The sequence below is a fragment of the Rhinoraja longicauda genome, chromosome 26, assembly GCF_053455715.1.
Source record: "Rhinoraja longicauda isolate Sanriku21f chromosome 26, sRhiLon1.1, whole genome shotgun sequence".
Taxonomy (NCBI): domain Eukaryota; kingdom Metazoa; phylum Chordata; class Chondrichthyes; order Rajiformes; family Arhynchobatidae; genus Rhinoraja; species Rhinoraja longicauda.
Window position 1 is genome coordinate 6,529,981 of NC_135978.1, and position 20,133 is coordinate 6,550,113.

At 46.2% G+C, this 20,133-nt stretch overlaps 1 protein-coding gene across 1 annotated transcript in view; it reads left to right on the forward strand.

Annotated features, from left to right (window-relative positions):
- The first annotated feature begins 2,593 nt into the window (after nucleotides 1–2,593).
- LOC144606559 (sodium- and chloride-dependent GABA transporter ine) overlaps nucleotides 2,594–20,133 on the forward strand; it is an 83,581-nt gene continuing 66,041 nt past the window's right edge. Inside the window, exon 1 of the mRNA XM_078422814.1 lies at nucleotides 2,594–2,849. Within this exon, the coding sequence (XP_078278940.1) occupies nucleotides 2,630–2,849 (220 nt within the window). The 5' untranslated portion in view covers nucleotides 2,594–2,629. The remainder of the gene's footprint in view (nucleotides 2,850–20,133) is intronic.

Below are 20,133 nucleotides of genomic sequence, written 5' to 3' on the forward strand. Positions count from 1 at the left end.
CTTTAAGTGTTAAAAAATGCATTGAATTTCTTTAATGTTCCAAATAAAAGTAAATATTTCGACCTTGGTTTTTAAAATAACGTTAATGATAAGATTCAGTATTTGAATTACCTTGATTATCTACTTGCCGGGCATTGTTATTTTATCATTCATCCTGAATTTCAGAGGTTATAAACTGTTGGCAAATAGATCCCTCGTTAAACATCATCAAGAATTCAATGGTAATTGATTAACCGCGTAAACAGAGCGTTAAAAATGTTTGTTTATTCAACATTTGAAGTTCCCTGAAGATTGCTTCTGCAAGTGCTGTCTTACTCCTGAGACATTGCGGAACCCAGGTTGCTGAGTGTTAGAGTTAACAAAATGCTCCAAAGACCTACAGGTTTGTAGCCAAATTGGCTTGGTAAAATTGCAAATTGTCACTGGTGTGTGTATGATAGTGTTAGTGTATGGTGATCGCTGGTCGGCAGAGGCTCGGTGGGTCGAAGTGCCAATTTCCATGCTGTATCTATAAACTTCTTCCTCTTCTTCTTAAGCCCTTGGCTCCTCTAGGGAGCATAGGCCATTGACAAATGTCCTCCATCTCACTCGGTTGTTGGCGGTTCTTTCGAGATCTCCCCAGTTGAGCCCGCTCCCAGACATTTCTGGCTGGACACCTCTTCTCCAGCTGTTCCTGAGGTTATCTCTTTTCCTTTTTCCTCGGGGCTTCCATTTCAGGGCTTGCCGGGTGATGTTTGTGGCAGGTTTTCTGAGGGTGTGTCCAATCCAACTCCATTTTCTCTTATCGAATTTGTAAGTCAATGGGATCCTGGCTTGTTCTTGTCCACGGGTCCACATTGCTTACTTTGTCTCCCCTCCAGATGTTTAGTATTCTCCTGAGGCAGGTGTTCATGAATGTTTGCAGACTGTTTGTTGTATGTTTTGTTGTGGTATCTCTAAACTAAACTCAACTAAATTCTGAATCTGAATTCTGATGCTGAATAAGAGTCTCGACCCGAAATGTCACCCATTCCTTCGCTCCACAGATGCTACCTGTCCTGCAGAGTCACTCCAGCATTTTGTGTCTACCTTCGATTTAAACCAGCATCTGCATTTTTTTCCTACTCATAAACTAAATTAAAAATACCAGAAAAATAATTAATGTTGGACTTATTCTGTCATTATACGTATTGTTCATTCTGAGGATAGATGAAGAGTCTGAAGAAGGGTCTCGACCCAAAACGACACCCATTCCTTCCATCCAGAGATGCTGCCTGTCCCGCTGATGCTGCCTGTTCCGCTGATGCTGCCTGTCCCGCTGATGCTGCCTGTCCCGCTGAGTTACTCCAGCATTTTGTGTATATCTTCGTTTTAAACCTGCATCCTCCGTTCCTTCCTACAATTGTTCATTCTGAACTTGTGATACATTACTCAGAGACACAGATAAATTGAGGTCTGTGCAGGGAGGAACTGCAGATGCTGGTTTAAGCTGAAGATTGACACAAAAAGCCGGAGTAACTCAAGGAGGCAGGCAGCATCTCAGGAGAAAAGGAATGGGTGACGTTTCGGGTCGAGACCCTTCCTCAGACTGAGTCAGGGGAAAGGGAAATGGGAGATATAGGCAGTGACAGAGAGAGATTAGAACAAATGAATGAAAGTTATGCAAAAAAATAACAATGATAAAGGAGACAGGATATTGTTAGCTGTGGTCTAGGTGAAAAAGAGTTGCAGACAATGAGACTATTGTGGTCTCACTGATGCCACATGTCTGAATTAGTTAATGCGTTTTTGATTTCATGATCAGTTTCTGCTATTATAAAAGATAGACACAAAATGCGGGAGTAACTCAGCGGGCCAGGTGGCATCTCTGGAGAGAAGGAATGGGTGACATTTTGGGTCGAGACCCTTTTTTCCGACTTATTGCTATTTGCTTGCTATTATAAACTCTGCCACAAAAGTTTTTTTCAATTCAATGCTTAGTCACTGCAAATTACATTGCTTGCATGCGCCCCTTGCTGAATATCGAACGCTGATTAACCCGGAATGATTCTTTAAAGACATTTAAATTATAGACAATAGACAATAGACAATAGGTGCAGGAGGAGGCCATTCGGCCCTTCGGGCCAGCACTGCCATTCAATGTGATCATGGCTGATCATTCTCAATCAGTACCCCGTTCCTGCCTTCTCCCCATACCCCCTGACTCCGCTATCCTTAAGAGCTCTATCTAGCTCTCTCTTGAATGCATTCAGAGAATTGGCCTCCACTGCCTTCTGAGGCAGAGAATTCCACAGATTTACAACTCTCTGACTGAAAAAGTTTTTCCTCATCTCAGTTCTAAACGGCCTACCCCTTATTCTTAAACTGTGGCCCCTGGTTCTGGACTTCCCCCAACATTGGGAACATGTTTCCTGCACAAATTCAGATGGATCAGGCGCACCCGAGGTGACAAACAATGAAGTCACGATCAATGATTAAACATGAATCCGTTCGATTGCTTAAGAGCGAAAACAGGAATACTTAACCTGCTCCTGCCCAGCGCGCGATTGGCACATCGGGTAATGATTGACGGCGGTTGATTTAGAAACATGCTCTCAGGCTTTTGTTTTGGCTTGCGTGGATGTGCCTTTAAAGTTATTTTAGAGTAAGCATGAAGAATACGGACGGCTCCGACCATGTGAAGACGAGGAAGGCAAAAGCTGAATATGATTCCATGGAAACAAGTGCTGACAAAGTGATAGGACATGCAGAGATGCCACCCCGAGAGACTTGGTCCCGACAGATCGAGTTCACGTTGGCTGGAATCGGTTATTCAGTGGGATTGGGCAATGTCTGGAGATTCCCCTTCTTGTGCTATAGGAGTGGAGGAGGTAATTTTATTTTGTTACTATTGGTCTATGAGGGAACCCGGCTCCAAAATCCTAGAATAATTGGGCGTGCGGCACGGTGGCGTAGCGTTAGAGGTGTGGCCTCACGCGCATTTTGGGGGTTAACAGGAGTACATCACGTTGAGCTGTCCATCTGGCTGCAACCGAGAAAGCTTTCATAAGTTCATAAATTGTAGGAGCTGAATTAGGCCATTTGGCCCATCAAGTTGCAAGGTGGCGCAGCGGTACTAGAGCTACTGCCTTACAGCGCCAGAGACCCGGGTTCGATGCTGACTACAGATGCTTGTCTGTACGGAGCTTGTACTTTCTCCCCGAGACCTGCCTGGGTTTTCTCCGGGAGGCTCCGGTTTCCTCCCACACTCCAAAGACGTACAGGTTTGTAGGTTCATTGGCTAGGTATAAATATAAATTGGCCCTGGTGTGTGCAGGACAGTGCTAGTGTGCGGGGATCGCTGGTCGGTCCAGACTCGGTGGGCCGAAGGGCCTGTTTCCGTGCTGTGTCTCTAAACTAAACTAAACTAAACTAAATTGGGTTTGCAAAACAGAGCAATTGGCTTCTGACAATTTCCTTGAAAGCCATTGCTTAACCATTGCAAGGGGAGTTGATTATTCTTCCACGATGAGCGATTATTTTGTGTCATTTGTGTACATCCATCACTGAACGCAAAATGCAGTAAACTAATTAAATTAGGTGATTAATCCTTTATCCTGTATTTTAAAACCAACTGTAAGCAATACAGTAAATCCTTGTTAGTATGGACCTCTTTACAATGGATTTCGGTTATAGCAGGCTGTCTCTTTAAGAACACAGGTTGCAAGTTACACTGCAGCGGTCATCCATATTGACAGGGCGGTGAAATTGACAAGCGATTGTGTCCATCGACATTTAACTCTATTAATCAATGCAACAAACGGCCTTTAGTATTTTTTTAGCTTGCAGCAGCAAAAATTAAATGTTAGCTGTTGTAGGAACTTTGTACACTCAGCAGGTTAGGCAGATGAGTGTCTTTGGAAAGAGAAATGGATTTAACGTTGAAGGTCGATGCGCTTTCAATGGAATGATTGGGCGATTGGTCGTGAGAGTCTCCTTTAGGGTTTCCTCACCCCGCCATCCCTACAATGCAGATCTATCAATATTGTTTCTCTCGATCTCTGACTGCGTGAAACAGTGGCAGGGGCAGTGGCGGCTGCTGTTCCCCGGCTGGGCTGGACAAGGTGGTGCCGGGCGGCCATCTTGGGCCCACTGCTCTCCGTGACGTGAGGGAGGGTTAATTTGAGTTTGAGTTCAGTTTAGTTCAGAGATACAGCGCGGAAACAGGCCCTTCGGCCCGCCGAGTCCGCGCCGACCAGCGATTCCCGCAAACTAACACTATCCCACACGCACTAGGGACAATTTACATTTTTATACCAAGCCGATTAACCTACAAACCTGCACGTCTTTGGAGTGAAGAACTCCGGAGAAAACGCACTAGGTCACGGGGAGAACGTATAAACTCCGTACAGACAGCACCCATAGCCAGGATCGAACCCCGGTCTCTGGCACTGTAAGGTAGCAATTCTACCGCTATGCTGCTATGCCCACAGTGACAGGCCTCCAGGGTTCTGTCCAGTGTCGTCAATGGGAGGGGGTTAACTCTTACTCGGTTATAGTGGACAATCGGCAATAATGCACACCATTCCCTCCACTATTGAAGCACTTCCCTCTGGAAGGCGACTCCGGACTGTCAAAGCAGCCACAGCCAGACATAAAAACAGCTTTTTTCCCACGAGTAGTAGTTCCACTCAATAACCAAAGTCTGTGGTCTCTTTTTTGCTCTGGTTTATTTTCACCCACATGTTTAGACCGTAATGTTGGATCCTTATTGTTTTGATGTGCTTATGCTTTATTCTTAATTGTTAACTGTATGTTTGTGTTGTCATTTGTGAGCGGAGCACCAAGGCACATTCCTTGTATATGCACATACTTGGCCAATAAGCTCATTCATTCATTCATTCATTCATTCAAATGCTGGAGTAACTCAGTGGGACAGGCAGTATCTGAATCAGTCTGAAGAAGGATCTCGACCCGAAACCTCACCCATTCCTTCTCTCCAGAGATGCTGCCTACCCCGCTGAGTTACTCCAGCACTTTGTGCCTATCTTCGGTGTAAACCAGCATCTGCAGTTCCTTCCTACACCTAAATAAAGGCACATTCATTTTGTTTTATCCTTGATCTAATTGGTGTCAAATTAAAATGAGGTCAAATTAGTAAACCAGCGAAAATGAGGGTGGGGATCAGAATACATACTTAAGCCACACTCAGAGCAGATAAGCCTTAAGTTCCCTGCTCACTTCAGTGGTTTCAGAACCCAGCCAGCTCTGAACATGGTGCTTAATGGCCACATCGGGAAGCAGCCTGACATTGTGAGTGCTTGAGTTAGTTTAGCCTGTGGTGCTTGCGGGAGAGATGCACTTGGGTGGAACAATTTCAAATGTAGTTGACCAAGAAGTAGCAATGACCTGGGAAACACACATGTCTGATGTAACTTGGAAAGAAGCCCTCTGGAGAAAGGACATCCTGTTGGATGGTTTCCCCATGGCCATTTGGCAAAATTCCTCATTACACGAACAATCAAACAAGCACAAATCCAAAAGGAGGGTCCCGACCCGAAACGTCACCCATCCTTTTTCTCCAGAGGTACTGCCAGACCCGTCGAGTTACTGCTTCGCGTCTATTTTCGGTATAAACCAGCATCTGCAGTTCCTTTCTGCACAAAAGAATGATCCCATGAATGAGTGGGTTAACGTACGATGTGCGTTTGATAGCGCTGGGCCTGTACTCGCTGGAGTTTAGAAGGGTGAGGGGGGGCACCTCATTGAAACTTACCAAATAGTGAAAGGCCTGGATAGAGTGGATGTGGTGAGGATGCTTCCACTAGTGGGAGAGTCTAGGACCAGAGGCCACAGCCTCAGAATTAAAGGACGTTCCTTTGGAAAGGAGATGAGGAGGAATTTATTTAGTCAAAGGGTGGTGAATCTGTAGAATTCATTGCCGCAGAAGGCTGTGGAGGCCAAGTCAATGGATATTTTTAAGGCAGAGATTGATAGACTCTGACTAAAGAAATTCCTCATCACCTCCTTCCTAAAGGAATGGCCTTTAATTGTGAGACTGTGACCTCTGGTCCTAGACTCTCCCACCAGAGGAAACGTCCTCTCCACATCCTTTCTATCCAGGCCTTTCACTATTCACAACATGTTGTGTTGTCAGGTTATGTTGTAGACCAGGTCTCAAAGAAATTTGCCTTTACGTTAAGTGTGAGACAAGACAGGAAAAATGCACCATCAAATGTATCAAGTCCAATAAAAACCTCAGCTGTTGGATGTATGATGTGTGGCGGCATCTTTTATTAGCCCCTGTTTGTTATTCTTTGTCCAACTATCATGTGCTCTTCTGCCTCTTTTTATGCACGAACTTCAGGCAAAGCTCAATCCAAAGGAAATTTCAAAGTTTATTTTAATTTAGTTTAGAGATACAGCGTGGAAACAATAGACAATAGACAATAGGTGCAGGAGGAGGCCCTTCGGCCCTTCGAGCCAGCACCGCCATTCAATGTGATCATGGCTGATCATTCTCAGTACCCCGTCCCTGCCTTCTCCCCATACCCCCTGACTCCGCTATCCTTAAGAGCTCTATCTAGCTCTCTCTTAAATGCATTCAGAGAACTGGCCTTCTGAGGCAGAGAATTCCACAGATTCACAACTCTCTGACTGAAAAAGTTTTTCCTCATCTCAGTTCTAAATAGCCTACCCCTTATTCTTAAACTGTGGCCCCTTGTTCTGGACTCCCCCAACATTGGGAACATGTTTCCTGCCTCTAACGTTCCTTCCTGCCTCTAAGGCCCTTCGGCCCACTGAGTCCACACGTGCCAACGCTCCTCGTACGCGAACACTATCCTACACTAGGGACAATTTGTTACATTTTTATGCCAAGCCAATCAACCTACAAACCTGCACGTCTTTGGAGGGTGGGAGGAAACCGGAAAACCCGGAGAAAACCCGCGCAGGTCACGGGGAGAACGTGCAGACTCCGTACAGACAGCACCCGGGATCAGAATCGAACCTGAATCTCTGGTGCTGTGAGGCAGCAACTCTACCACTACACCACCGTGCCACCTGACACGCTGAAATACTTCAAACATAATAATCAACAATTTCAGAATATATCAAGGTGAGCAAAATCCAACTGAAGATTTGATCCTAGTTGCTGATATTAATAATTAAGTATTACATCAATTTTGGTGATTATAATTGCAATGTAACAGAGGTGTAATCAAAAAATTCACCTGAAATATGTAACTGATGTCCATAAAAAAGAACAATATTAACACGAAAACACTGTGAAAAGCATTCTTGTTGAATTCTTGGAACTACTAACCATTTAAAGAATGCAGGAAGTTATTTACATTTTGATTATATCATGCTATATATAGTACAACAGATAAGAAGCGCTTTGCCCACATTACCACAAGCCTTTTTGTTCATGTTTATTTCCAATTCCACTTTGAAAATCACCAATGAATTAGTGTACTAAACATGCCAGGTATGTTACAATATTCACGTTCAGGAGAAAGCAATGCTGGTTTCAGAAAATTAAGCAGTTTGTTAGTTATCTACTAACGGGAGAGTCCAGGACCAGAGGTCACAGCCTCAGAATTAAAAGACGTTCCTTTAGGAAGGAGATGAGGAGGAATTTCTTTAGTCAGAGGGTGGCAAATCTGTGGAACTCTTTGCCACAGAAGGCTGTGGAGGGCAAGTCAATGGATATTTTAAAGGCAGAGATAGGTAGATTCTTGATTAGTACGGGTGTCAGAGGTTATGGGGAGAGGGCAGGAGAATGGGGTTAGGAGGAAGAGATAGATCAGCCAAGATTGAATGGCGGAGTAGACTAGATGGGCCGAATGGCCTATTTCAGCTCCTATAACTTATGAACATGAACTTATTTAAAACTGGGACTCAGTGCCATTGTAACTCTATGTTTGCAACAGTATGGTGGTGCAGCGGTAGAGTTGCCACCTTACGGCGCCAGGGGCCCGGGTTCGATCCTAACTACGGGTGCTGTCTGTACGGAGTCTGTACGTTCTCCCCGTGACCTGCGTGGATTTTCTTCTAGCACTCCAGTTTCCTCCCACACTCCAAAGACCTACAGGTTTGTAAATTATTTGGCTTCGGTAAGAATTGTAAATAGTCGCTAGTGTGCAGGATAATGCTGGTGCACTGGTCAGCGCAGACTCGGTGGGCCGAAGGGCCTGTTTCCGCACTGTATCTCTAAATTAATCAGGAGAAGCCAGTCTCCCGAATGTATCAGGGAGGAAGGTAAATAGTGCCAAAATAAGGGTCCTCTCCGGCAGAAAATCAGGAAGCATATCCTCACACAGTGAGTTCTAGAAATCCAGAACTCTGTAGATCTTAGTGGGCGTGTGGGGGATACCAAAGGACGTGCAGCAAAGGAACATATAGATTTAAGATTGCAGCCTGCTGACCTGTAATGGAATCGTGGATCTGGCTTGAGTTTCTAGACAATAGACAATAGGTGCAGGAGGAGGCCATTCGGCCCATCGAGCCAGCGCCGCCATTCAATGTGATCATGGCTGATCATTCTCAATCAGCACCCCGTTCCTGCCTTCTCCCCATACCCCCTGACTCCGCTATCCTTAAGAGCTCTATCTAGCTCTCTCTTGAATGCATTCAGAGAATTGGCCTCCACTGCCTTCTGAGGCAGAGAATTCCACAGATTCACAACTCTCTGACTGGAAAAGTTTTTCCTCATCTCAGTTCTAAATGGCCTACCCCATATTCTTAAACTGTGGCCCCTTGTTCTGGACTCCCCCAACATTGGGAACATGTTTCCTGCCTCTAACGTGTCCAACCCCTTAATAATCTTATACGTTTCGATAAGATCCCCTCTCATCCTTCTAAATTCCAGTGTACACAAGCCTCGTCGCTCCAGTCTTTCAACATATGATTGTCCCGCCATTCCGGGAATTAACCTAGTAAACCTACGCTGCACGCTCTCAATAGCATGAATACCTACCTACGTTGCACGCCCTCAATAGCAAGAATACCTACCTACGATGCACGCCTCAATAGCAATAGCATGAATTCTGAATGGTAGAGTGGTCTTTTGTTTGTTTTCTGATTGCTTATTTCCCAAGGTTGGTTTATTCCACTGATAAAAAAATCCCACAGTAAGTTTGAAATACGTAACTTCAATCTAAAGTTAATTATTGTAAAACTGTAAACATCTGTCATTTATTAGAACAGCAAATAAATAAATAGCTTTGAGTAAGCAGCACACTTGAAAGATTTGATGATGTGTAGGCAATGTGCCAGATGCATTTTCTGTTGGTCCACAGAATGTTTCTGGACAGTCTGAACCGTCCTCTCACCAACTAGAGAGCAGTCCTGGCCTACCCTCTACCTCTTTGGAGATCGTTGAACCAACTTTAATCGGGCTTTATCTTGCACTAAACGTAATCCCCTTTATCCTGTATCTGTACACAGTGGGCAGCTTGATTGTAATCATATACAATCTTTCCGCTGACTGGATATCACACACAAAAATTAAGGGGTTGGACACGTTAGAGGCAGGAAACATGTTCCCAATGTTGGGGGAGTCCAGAACAAGGGGCCACAGTTTAAGAATATGGGGTAGGCCATTTAGAACTGAGATGAGGAAAAACTTTTCCAGTCAGAGAGTTGTGAATCTGTGGAATTCTCTGCCTCAGAAGGCAGTGGAGGCCAATTCTCTGAATGCATTCAAGAGAGAGCTAGATAGAGCTCTTAAGGATAGCGGAGTCAGGGGGCATGGGGAGAAGGCAGGAATGGGGTGCTGATTGAGAATGATCAGCCATGATCACATTGAATGGCGGTGCTGGCTCGAAGGGCCGAATGGCCTCCTCCTGCACCTATTGTCTATTGTCTATTGTCTATAACAAAAATCTTTACACTGTACCTCGGTACATGTGTCATGGAGTCATAGAGTCAGAGAGTCAGAGAGTGATACAGCATGGATACAGGCGCATCGGCCCAACTTGCCCGCACCGGCCAACATGTCCCATCTACACCAGTCCCACCTGCCTGCGTTTGGTCAATATCTCTCTAAACCTGTCTTATCTATGTGCCTGTCCAACTGTTTCTTAAATGTTGGGATAGTCCCAGCCTCAACTACCTCCTCTGGCAGCTTGTTCCATACACCCACCACTCATTGTGTGAATAAGTTACCCCTCAGACTCCTATTAAATCTTTTCCCCTTCACCTTAAACCTATGTCCTCTGGTCCTCGATTCACCTACGCTGGGCAAGAGACTCTGTGCATCTACCCGGTCTATTCCTCTCATAATTTTATACACCTCTATAAGATCACCCCTCATCTTCCTGCGCTCCAAGAAATAGAGTCCCAACCTACTCAACCTCTCCCTATAGCTCAGACCCTCTAGTTCAGGCAACATCCTCATAAATCTTCTCTGTACCCTTCCCAGCTTGACAACATCTTTCCTTTAACATGGTGCCCAGAACTGAACACAATACTGTAGATGCGGCCTCACCAACGTCTTACGTAACTGCAACGTGATCTCCCAGACTTCTATACTCTATGTGACAATAATAAACCAAGCCAAGCTAAGCTAAGCTAAACTAAACTGTATGTAGAGGAAGGATCTGCAGATGCTGGTTTAAACCGAAGATAGACACAAAAAGCTGGAGTAACTCAGCGGGTCAGGCAGCATCTCTGGAGAGAAGGAATGGGTGACGCTTCGGGTCGTGACCCTTCTCCAGACGAAGTTTTCTCGACCCGTATACGTCACCCATTCCTTCTATGCAGAAGATGCTGCCTGTCCCGCTGAGTTACTCCAGCATTTTGAGTCCAAACTGAACAGTATTGGCACGGTGGCGCAGCGGTAGAGTTGCTGCCTTACAGCGAATGCAGCGCCGGAGACTCGGGTTCGATCCTGACTACGGGCGCCGTCTGTACGGAGTTTTTATGTTCTCCCCGTGACCTGCGTGGGTTTTCTCCGAGATCTTCGGTTTCCTCCCACACTCCAAAGACGTACAGGTATGTAGGTTAATTGACTGGGTAAATGTAAAAATTGTCCCTAGTGTGTGTAGGATAGTGTTAATGTGCGGGGATCGCTGGGCGGCGCGGACTCGGTGGGCCGAAGGGCCTGTTTCCGCGCTGTATCTCTAAATCTAAAGTATTACTGGGCAGTGACTAAATATCGTCGCTGCAGAGGTTGGAGGAACTGTCCAAGGTAAGGTCCGGTTGAGAGAGAGTTGTAGGGTTATGTCCATTGATATCTTTCCGCCCGAATGGTGATTGAAATTGGCCTTGAACTAATTGATATTTTTCTGCGGTGCCAGACATGCCTGTACTGAAGCAGTGACTGATGGAGGGCAAGGGGCAGTGACTGTGAACAGGGAATTGCTTTGAATTGTATCACCAGCACGATGAGTTGGATCACTGCCCTGCTTTTGTCAATAACTTTGGCTCTTCCTTAATGCAGTGCCAAGGTAACTTTTACGAGATTGTGCTGTGTTATTATTTTAATGAGGAATTGGTATTTATTCTGCAAATCATTAAAAGAAATATCAGCATTCCAATTTTGCTGCGAGCCTATTTATTGTGTGAATAATCTAATGAAATATCATGAGGAAAACAGCTCACTTTCATTTACAATCAAACGAGTTTTGGCTGTGCCACAGTTTAAGAATAAGGTGTCGGCCATTTAGAACGGAGATGAGGAAAAGCTTTTCCAGTCAGAGAGTTGTGAATCTGTGGAATTCTCTGCCTCAGAAGGCAGTGGAGGCCAATTCTCTGAATGCATTCAAGAGAGAGCTAGATAGAGCTCTTAAGGATAGCGGAGTCAGTGGGTATGGGGAGAAGGCAGGAACGGGGTACTGATTGAGAATGATCAGCCATGATCCCATTGAATGGCGGTGCTAGCTCGAAGGGCCGAATGGCCTCCTCCTGCACCTATTGTCTATTGTCTATTGTCTACACACACACTGGGGACAATTCACAGAAGCCAATTACCCTACAAACCTGCACATCTTTGGAATGGAGCACCTGGAGAAAACCGATGCGGTCACAGGGATAGCGTACAAACTCTCGAAGGACCGAATGGCCTACTCCTGCACCTATTGTCTATTGTCTATTGTCTATTGCCTCTGTCTCTGCCTCTCTCTCTCACCCCCCTGTCCCCCCACCCCCTTTGCCAACCGCACAAACAAACCATCGGCAACTCTGAATCCTGGATACTCATTCCCATCACATTTCTTGCAAACCAAGCTGGATTCCCAAGTGCAGGAAGGAACTGCAGGTGCTGGTTTAAACCGATCGACTGAAGAAGGGTCTCCAACCGAAAAGTCACCCATTCCTTCTCTCCAGAGATGCTTCCCGGCCCGCTGAGTTACTCCAGCATTTTGTGTCTATCTTCTGTATTCCCAAGTCATTGACTTGACTATCCTTGACTTCAACCGATTGTCCCTTAGTTATCTCTTTGTAGTCTATCCTTGTCTCGACCTGAAACGTCACCCATTCCTCCTATCCAGAGATGCTGCCTGTCCCGCTGAGTTACTCCAGCATTTTGTGTCTATCTTCAGTTTAAACCAGCATCTGCAGTTCCTTCCTATGCATATAGTTTAGTTTAGTTTAGCTTAGCTTATTTTGGTTTAGATTAGTTTAATTTATTATTGTCACGTAGAGTACAGGTGTTGGGAGCTCTCTGCTGGAGTCACCTCCCTGTAGTATTCCTGGGAAAGGCTCTGAAAGGTCCCATCCATCGTGACTCGACCGATCCTGCATTGTTCCCTCTCTCTGTGATATTGCAATCTTGGCTCTCCACCTCCTTTTCCCACCACGTTCTCTGCCTCCTCCTCGAGCAGTGCTAAGAGTGACTCTCTGAATGTGAGGAACACCAACGAATGAAAGGAATGACAGGCTATCGATCCTGAAAGCGGAATTCTCACCCAGGTTCATGAAATATGCTCGGAGCTGCCGGAGGAGGTGGGGGGTTGAGGCAGGGACTATCCCGACGTTGAAGAAACATTTAGACATGGATAGGACAGGTTTGGACTAAACGCAGACAGGTGGGACTGGGACGTGTCTGAAGAAGGGTCTCGACCCGAAACGTCACCCATTCCTTCTCTCCAGAGATGCTGCCTGTCCCGCTGAGTTACTCCAGCATCTTGTGTCTACCTAGTATAGCTGGGACATGTTGACCGGTGTGGGCAAGTTGGGCTGAAGAGCCGGTTTCCAAGCTGTATCACTCTATGACTCTAAATACAAAATGTCACAGAGTTGTTCAAGTTGCTTCAAATGAGGCCAGGATGGTTAGGTCAAAATACTTACATTTCTATTAGCAAACAGTATATTTAAATCCATGTCAGCAACCATCTCCTTGGTTAGAGAGTGCTAAATGTACAGCATAACTAGATGGCAAAGGTAATAGAGACAAAGTTCTGGTCAGACCGCATTTGGAGTATTGTGAGCAGTTTTTGGGTCCCATATCTGAGGAAGGATGTGCCGGCATTGGAGAGGGTCCAGAGGAGGTTTACAATAATGATTCCAGGAATGATTGGGTTCACATATGTTGAGCGTTTGATGGCACTAGACCTCTATTCGCCAGCATTTAGAAGGACGAGGGGGGACCTCATTGAAACGTACCGGATAGTGTAAGGCCTGGATAGAGTGGATGTGGAGAGGATGTTTCCACTAGTGGGTCAGTCCAGGACCAGAGGCCACAACTTCAGACTAAAAGGACATACCTTTTGAAAGGAGATGAAGAGGAATTTCTTTAGTCAGAGGGTGGTGAATCTGTGGAATTCATTGCCACAGATGGCTGTGGACTCCAGATCAATGCATGTTTTTAAGATGGAGTTTGACAGATTCTTGAATAGTATGGGTGTCAGGGGTAATGGTAAGAAAGCAGGAGAATGGGGTTGAGAGCGAAAGATAGACCAGCTATTATCAAATGGCGGAGTAGAACTGATGGCCCGAATAGCCTAATTCTGCTCCTAGAGCTTGTGAACTTATGAAGCCAAGCTGGAATCCTCAATGGGAGAATTAGAAAGTTGGAAGGACATCCTCTTGTCTTTCATTTTATTTTCTGACAAGGTTCTGTATTTACATTCCCAACTGAAGATGGGTCTCGACCCGAAACGTCACCTATTCCTTTTCTCCAGAGATGCTACCTGACCCGCTGAGTTACCCCAGCTTTTTGTGTTTATCTTCGGTGTAAACCAGCATCTGCAGTTCCTTCCTGCAAATCCTACATACGTTCCAACGTACACTTCCACACCTGACGTTTGGGATTCTCATAACAGCTGCCATGTGAACTTTGCTTTTGTTGTCTCCTCTCATTGCAATGAATGGCAGGCGTTCAACATATTCTTTGCTCAGTGTTCCCTCCAAAGTCCTTTCCTGACAAAAGGTGAAAGGTCCAGTTTATTTAGCTGCCGCCCGCACTCTCTGTTGATTTAATCTATTTGTATTTCTTGCAATGCACGTGTTTGGAGCAAGGTCGCAGAGCATTGTTGAATAGATAACTGCTTCAAAACATTTGTTCCACTCGACTCTTCTCCCTAGATGGTTTAGGAATGAATACTGTCTCGATTAGCAAGGGCGCCAGGGGTTTACGCGAAGAAGGCAGGAGAAGGAAAGATAGATCTGACATGATTGAATGGCGGAGTAGACTTGGCCTAATTCTGCTCCGAGAAGTTATGAACATAAACTTCAGGGAAGATCACACTGCCAGAGTTATTCCTAAAGAGTCATAGAGTCATAGAGTCATTCAGTGGGCTCTTCGGCCCCAACTTGCCCACAGCGACCAACAATGTCCCATCAACACTAGTCCCACCTGCCCGCTTTTGGCCCACATCCCTCCAAACCTGTCCTATCCAATGGATCCAGGGGAAATCCTGTGTTTGTACTTTGCAGACCAATCTACCACATGCATGATTTCTGAGTTTTTTTTTTACAGTGTTGTAGTGTGACTGCTTTTTTTGGAGTAAATGGGTTTGGAAGATGGTACGGAAGTGAAATATTTGTTGCAGCCCAAATGCCTTTGACAGAAGAGACATTTGAGTGGGTGATAAATGAAGTGTTTACTCAAGTTGTTTACATCCTGCGCCTGGAATCTTTATGTATTATTTCAATTCATCTGGGAATAAATTTATGAACCTAATTTATACTTTCAGCAAGTTGTGGCCAGACCAGGGCGGCACGGTAGCGCAGCGGTAGAGTTGCTGCTTTACAGCGAATGCAGCGCCAGAGACTCAGGTTCGATCCTGACTACGGGTGCTGCACTGTAAGGAGTTTGTACGTTCTCCCCGTGACCTGCGTGGGTTTTCTCCGAGATCTTCGGTTTCCTCCCACACTCCAAAGACGTACAGGTATGTAGGTTAATTGGCTGGGTAAATGTAAAAATTGTCCCTAGTGGGTGTAGTGTTAATGTGCGGGGATCACTGGGCGGCACGGACTTGGAGGGCCGAAAAGGCCTGTTTCCGGCTGTATATATATGATATGATATGATATGATATGACCAATAGGATCTCCTATAGGCAGAAAGCTGGGGTTTAGTGTTTAGAGTTTAGAGATACAGCTCGGAAACAGGCCCTTCGGCCCACCGAGTCCGCACCGACCAGCGATCCCCGCACACTAACACTATCCAACACACACTGGGGACAATTTACCATGCCTAATTAACCTACAAACCTGTACGTCTTTGGAGTGTGGGAGGAAACCGAAGATCTCGGAGAAAACCCACGCAGGTCACGGGGAGAACGTACAAACTCCGTGCAGACAGCACCCGTAGTCAGGATCGAACCTGGGTCTCAGGTGCTGCAAGCGCTGTAAGGCGGCAACTCTACCGCTGCGCCACCGTGTCACCCTGGTTTATTTTGCGGACACGGTGTGCTCGAAAGGAAAACTAAAACATTGTATATAAGTTAGGAAGGACATAAGAGGAGAAAAAAGGAATCTGAAGAAGGGTCCCGACCCAAAAAGGTCATCGATCCTGCCTACGGGTGCTGTCTGTACGGAGTTTGTACGTTCTCCCCGTGACAGCGTGGGTTTTCTCCAGGAGCTCCGGTATCCTCCCACACAACAAAGACATGCAGGTTTCTAGGGTTAATTGGCTTCTGTAAATTGTAAACTGTCCCGAGTGTGTGCAGGATAGTGTTAATGTGCGGGGTGATCGCTGGCCGGCGTGGTCTCGGTGGGCTGTTTCCGGGTTGTATCTCATGGAAGGGTCTGTTTCCATGCTGTATCTCTACACTAAACTAAGCTAAACTATCCATGTTCTCCAGAGATGCTGCCTGACCTTTTGTGTCGTTTTGCGAACTGATCAGAGTCTGCAGTTCCGTGTTTTCTACCTGACAACCCGGGAAAGTGGATCAGAGTCAAATGCTTTGGGAAAACGGCAGTGCTCTTACGTATCAGACCAACGAGGTTGAAAATTAACCCAAAACACATGGAGTTTACCAGTTCTGGACTTTTGCCCCTGTCCAACTCTCAACTCTGATGTCACGGGCGGCACTGCACAGCATTCTTCCGGAAACTTCTTCCGGAGTCCAGAACAAGGTGCCACAGTTTAAGAATAAGGGGTAGGCCATTTAGAACTGAGATGAGGAAAAACCTTTTCAGTCAGAGAGTTGTAAATCTGTGGAATTCTCTGCCTCAGAAGGCAGTGGAGGCCAATTCTCTGAATGCATTCACGAGAGAGCTAGATAGAGCTCTTAAGGATAGCGCAGTCAGGGGGTATGGGGAGAAGGCAGGAACGGGGTACTGATTGAGAATGATCAGCCATGATCACATTGAATGGGGGTGCTGGCTCAAAGGGCCGAATGGCCTCCTCCTGCATCTATTGTCTATTGTCTATTGTCTATAACTTCGTGAACTCTACATGGCACCTCTGAAATTCAGATGTACCCTGACTGAAACAAATGTACCAGAATACAGGTTATTCAATCTCGTCAAATATTTACCATTTCCCGTTTCCGTTCTGCTATCTCTCCACCCATCCTTGACCAATGCTCTTTAATTCTTGCTCAGCAATGCACACTTTATAACATGTCCCTTTCTGTACAGCTGCTTGAAGGAGAGTATAATGCCAACGAACAAACTCATGCTGAACCCCTCAAGCTTACCAAAATACATAAAACACAGCACGTTGCCTTGAAATTGCTACTTTAGCCGAATAGAACAAAATTATACTTAACGATTTGGAGATCACAAGATTTGATGATTTTTTCTTTTCTGAGTGAGGTGAAAATTAATTAAGCAATATCACTGCAGCTTGTATTTATAGATCACATTCTAATGTTGCAAAACAGCCCAAGGCATTTCATGTGATTGTTGTTTCATAGAACTTTACTTTGGACTTTAGAGATACAACTTGATGCCATCTCTATTGAGGGCGTGCAGCGTAGGTTTACTAGGTTAATTCCCGGAATGGAGGGACTATCATATGTTGAAAGACTAGGCTTGTATACACTGGAATTTAGAAGAATGAGAGGAGATCTTATCGAAACATATAAGATTATTAAGGGGTTGGACACGTTAGAGGCAGGAAACATGTTCCCAATGTTGGGGGAGTCCAGAACAAGGGGCCACAGTTTAAGAATAAGGGGTAGGCCATTTAGAACTGAGATGAGGAAAAACTTTTTCAGTCAGAGAGTTGTGAATCTGTGGAATTCTCTGCCGCAGATGGCCTCCTCCTGCACCTATTGTCTATTGTCTATTGTCTATCTTAAATTTGTATGCCTTTATGGCTTTCATTCAGCAGCCCTGACATTCACCATCATGAAGTGCTTCAAGAGATTGGTCTGGGCGTACATGAACTCCAGCCCCCCCAGGCAGGCTTGATCCACCACAGTTTGCCTACATGTTCATAAATAATAGGTGCAGAACTAGGCCATTCGGCCCATCAGCGGGTCAGGCTGCATCCCTGGAGAAACCTCTGGAATAGATGACGTTTCAGGTCAAGACCTTTCTTCAGTTGGGAACCTATATACAGAACCCTGTCAGAAAATTAGAGAAAGCATGGATCAAAGGCAAGAGGATGTCCTTTCAACGTCCTAATTCTCCCATTGAGGATTCCAGCTTGACTTCATAGGTTCGCAAGTTCTAGGAGCAGAATTAGGCCATTTGGCACATCAGTTCCACTCTGCCAGGCTATCATGGCTGATATATTTTTCCCTCATAACCCCATTCTCCTGCCTTCTCCCCATCATGCCTGGCACCCGTACTAATCAAGAATCTATCCATCTTAGCTAGGATTGGCAACTTCCTCATTCTCAAATAAGGGACAAAGGTTAACGCCACCGCCCCCACACCCCACGTGACCTTACCCAGCCAGCGGCCACGTGCTCCCGCTCCACCAATGTTGGCCGCCTGGGCCGGGAGGCGGGTTGGTACGCAACCTCCGTTAGGCGATGCCTGGGCCTACACTGTCCGGGATTAAAGCAGCCCCTGGGCTACAGTGTCCGGGCCTACAGTGCCCGGGCCTACAGTGTCCGGGCCTACAGTGTCCGGGCCTACAGTGTCCGGGCCTACAGTGTCCGGGCCTACAGTGTCCGGGCCTACAGTGTCCGGGCCTACAGTGTACGGGCCTACAGTGTCCGGGCCTACAGTGTCCGGGCCTACAGTGTCCGGGCCTACAGTGTCCGGGCCTACAGTGTACGGGCCTACAGTGTCCGGGCCTACAGTGTCCGGGCCTACAGTGTCCGGGGCTACAGCGCCGTCCGGGCCTGATACGGGACAAGGGCGGTCCCATACGGGACAAACCAATTTAGCCCAAAATACGGGATGTCCCGGCTGATACGGGAAGTTGGCAACCCTAATCTCAGCCTTAAAAATATCCATTGACGGCTTATGCAGCCTTCTGTGGCAAAGAATTCCACAGCATTGAATACCGCAGCAACAGGCAGGTGCCATCTCCCTGGGCCTGCTCATTTCTGGAACGTCTGGGTAGCAAGGACACCTGTGTCAGACTCTTATTTATTGACATCAGTCTGAAGAAGGGTCTCGACCCGAAACGTCACCCATTCCTTCTCTCCAGAGATGCTGCCTGACCCGCTGAGTTACTCCAGCATTTTGTGATACCTTCTTATTTATTGAGTGTAGCTCTGCCTTCATCACTCAGATCCTGACCAAACCCATCTCCAAACTGCTGGACTAAAGATTCAGCCTCCCCCCTCTACACTGGATCCCTGACTTCCTGACCCATTGCTCACAATCAGCAAGATGAAAAATCACCCCCCGCGATACTTCTCAACAAGGGTCCCCTGTAAAACAGTATTCTGGGCCCCTCACTACTTACTATGTCCTCACGACTGTGCAGCCAAATACTGCTGCAACAAATGACATGAAATGCTGGAGAAAGGTCCCGACCTGTAACCTTACCAATCCATGTTCTCCACAGATGCTGCCTGACCCGCTGAGTTACTCCAGCACCCTGTGTCTGTATTTGGATGCATCACAGCTTGGTCAGGCAACGGCTCTGCCTAAGGCCGCAAGAAATTGCAGAGAGTTGTGAACACAGCCCACTCCATCAAGTAATCTAGCCTCCCCGCCACCCCACCTCCCATTAACTCCATCAATACTTAACCCTCACCTCCCACTGACTCCATCAATACTTAATGCTGCCTCAGAAAAACAGCGAGCTTAACCAAGGACCACTCACACCCCTGCCATTCCCTCTTCTCCGCGATGCCGTTGGGCAGAAGGTACAAAAGTTTGAAAGCACGTACCGCCTGATTCAAGAAAAGCTTAGTGTGGGAAAAAAACTGCAGATGCTGGTTAAAATCGTGACCTGCGTGGGTTTTCTCCGAGATCTTCGGTTTCCTCCCACACGCCAAAGACGTACAGGTATGTAGGTTAATTGGCTGGGAAAATGTAAAAAATTGTCCCTAGTGTGTGTAGGATAGTGTTAATGTGCGGGGATCGCTGGGCGGCGTGGACCCGGTGGGCCGAAGGGCCTGTTTCCGTGCTGTATCTCTAAATCTAAAAAAAAAAATCTAAAAATGATGCAGTGGTTTGAACAAAGATAAATAAAATAAAGCTATCCAACGGTCAAAGGATTGGAACAAATGCGCTATGTGCCTGTCCACCAAAGAGGGCAACTTGGCCTTTTGAGAGATGCGACTGATGTTCTTCAAATGGAGTATTTGGAGTTGAAATTGTTGTAAGAAAATAACTGCAGAAGCTGGTACAAATCGAAGGTATTTATTC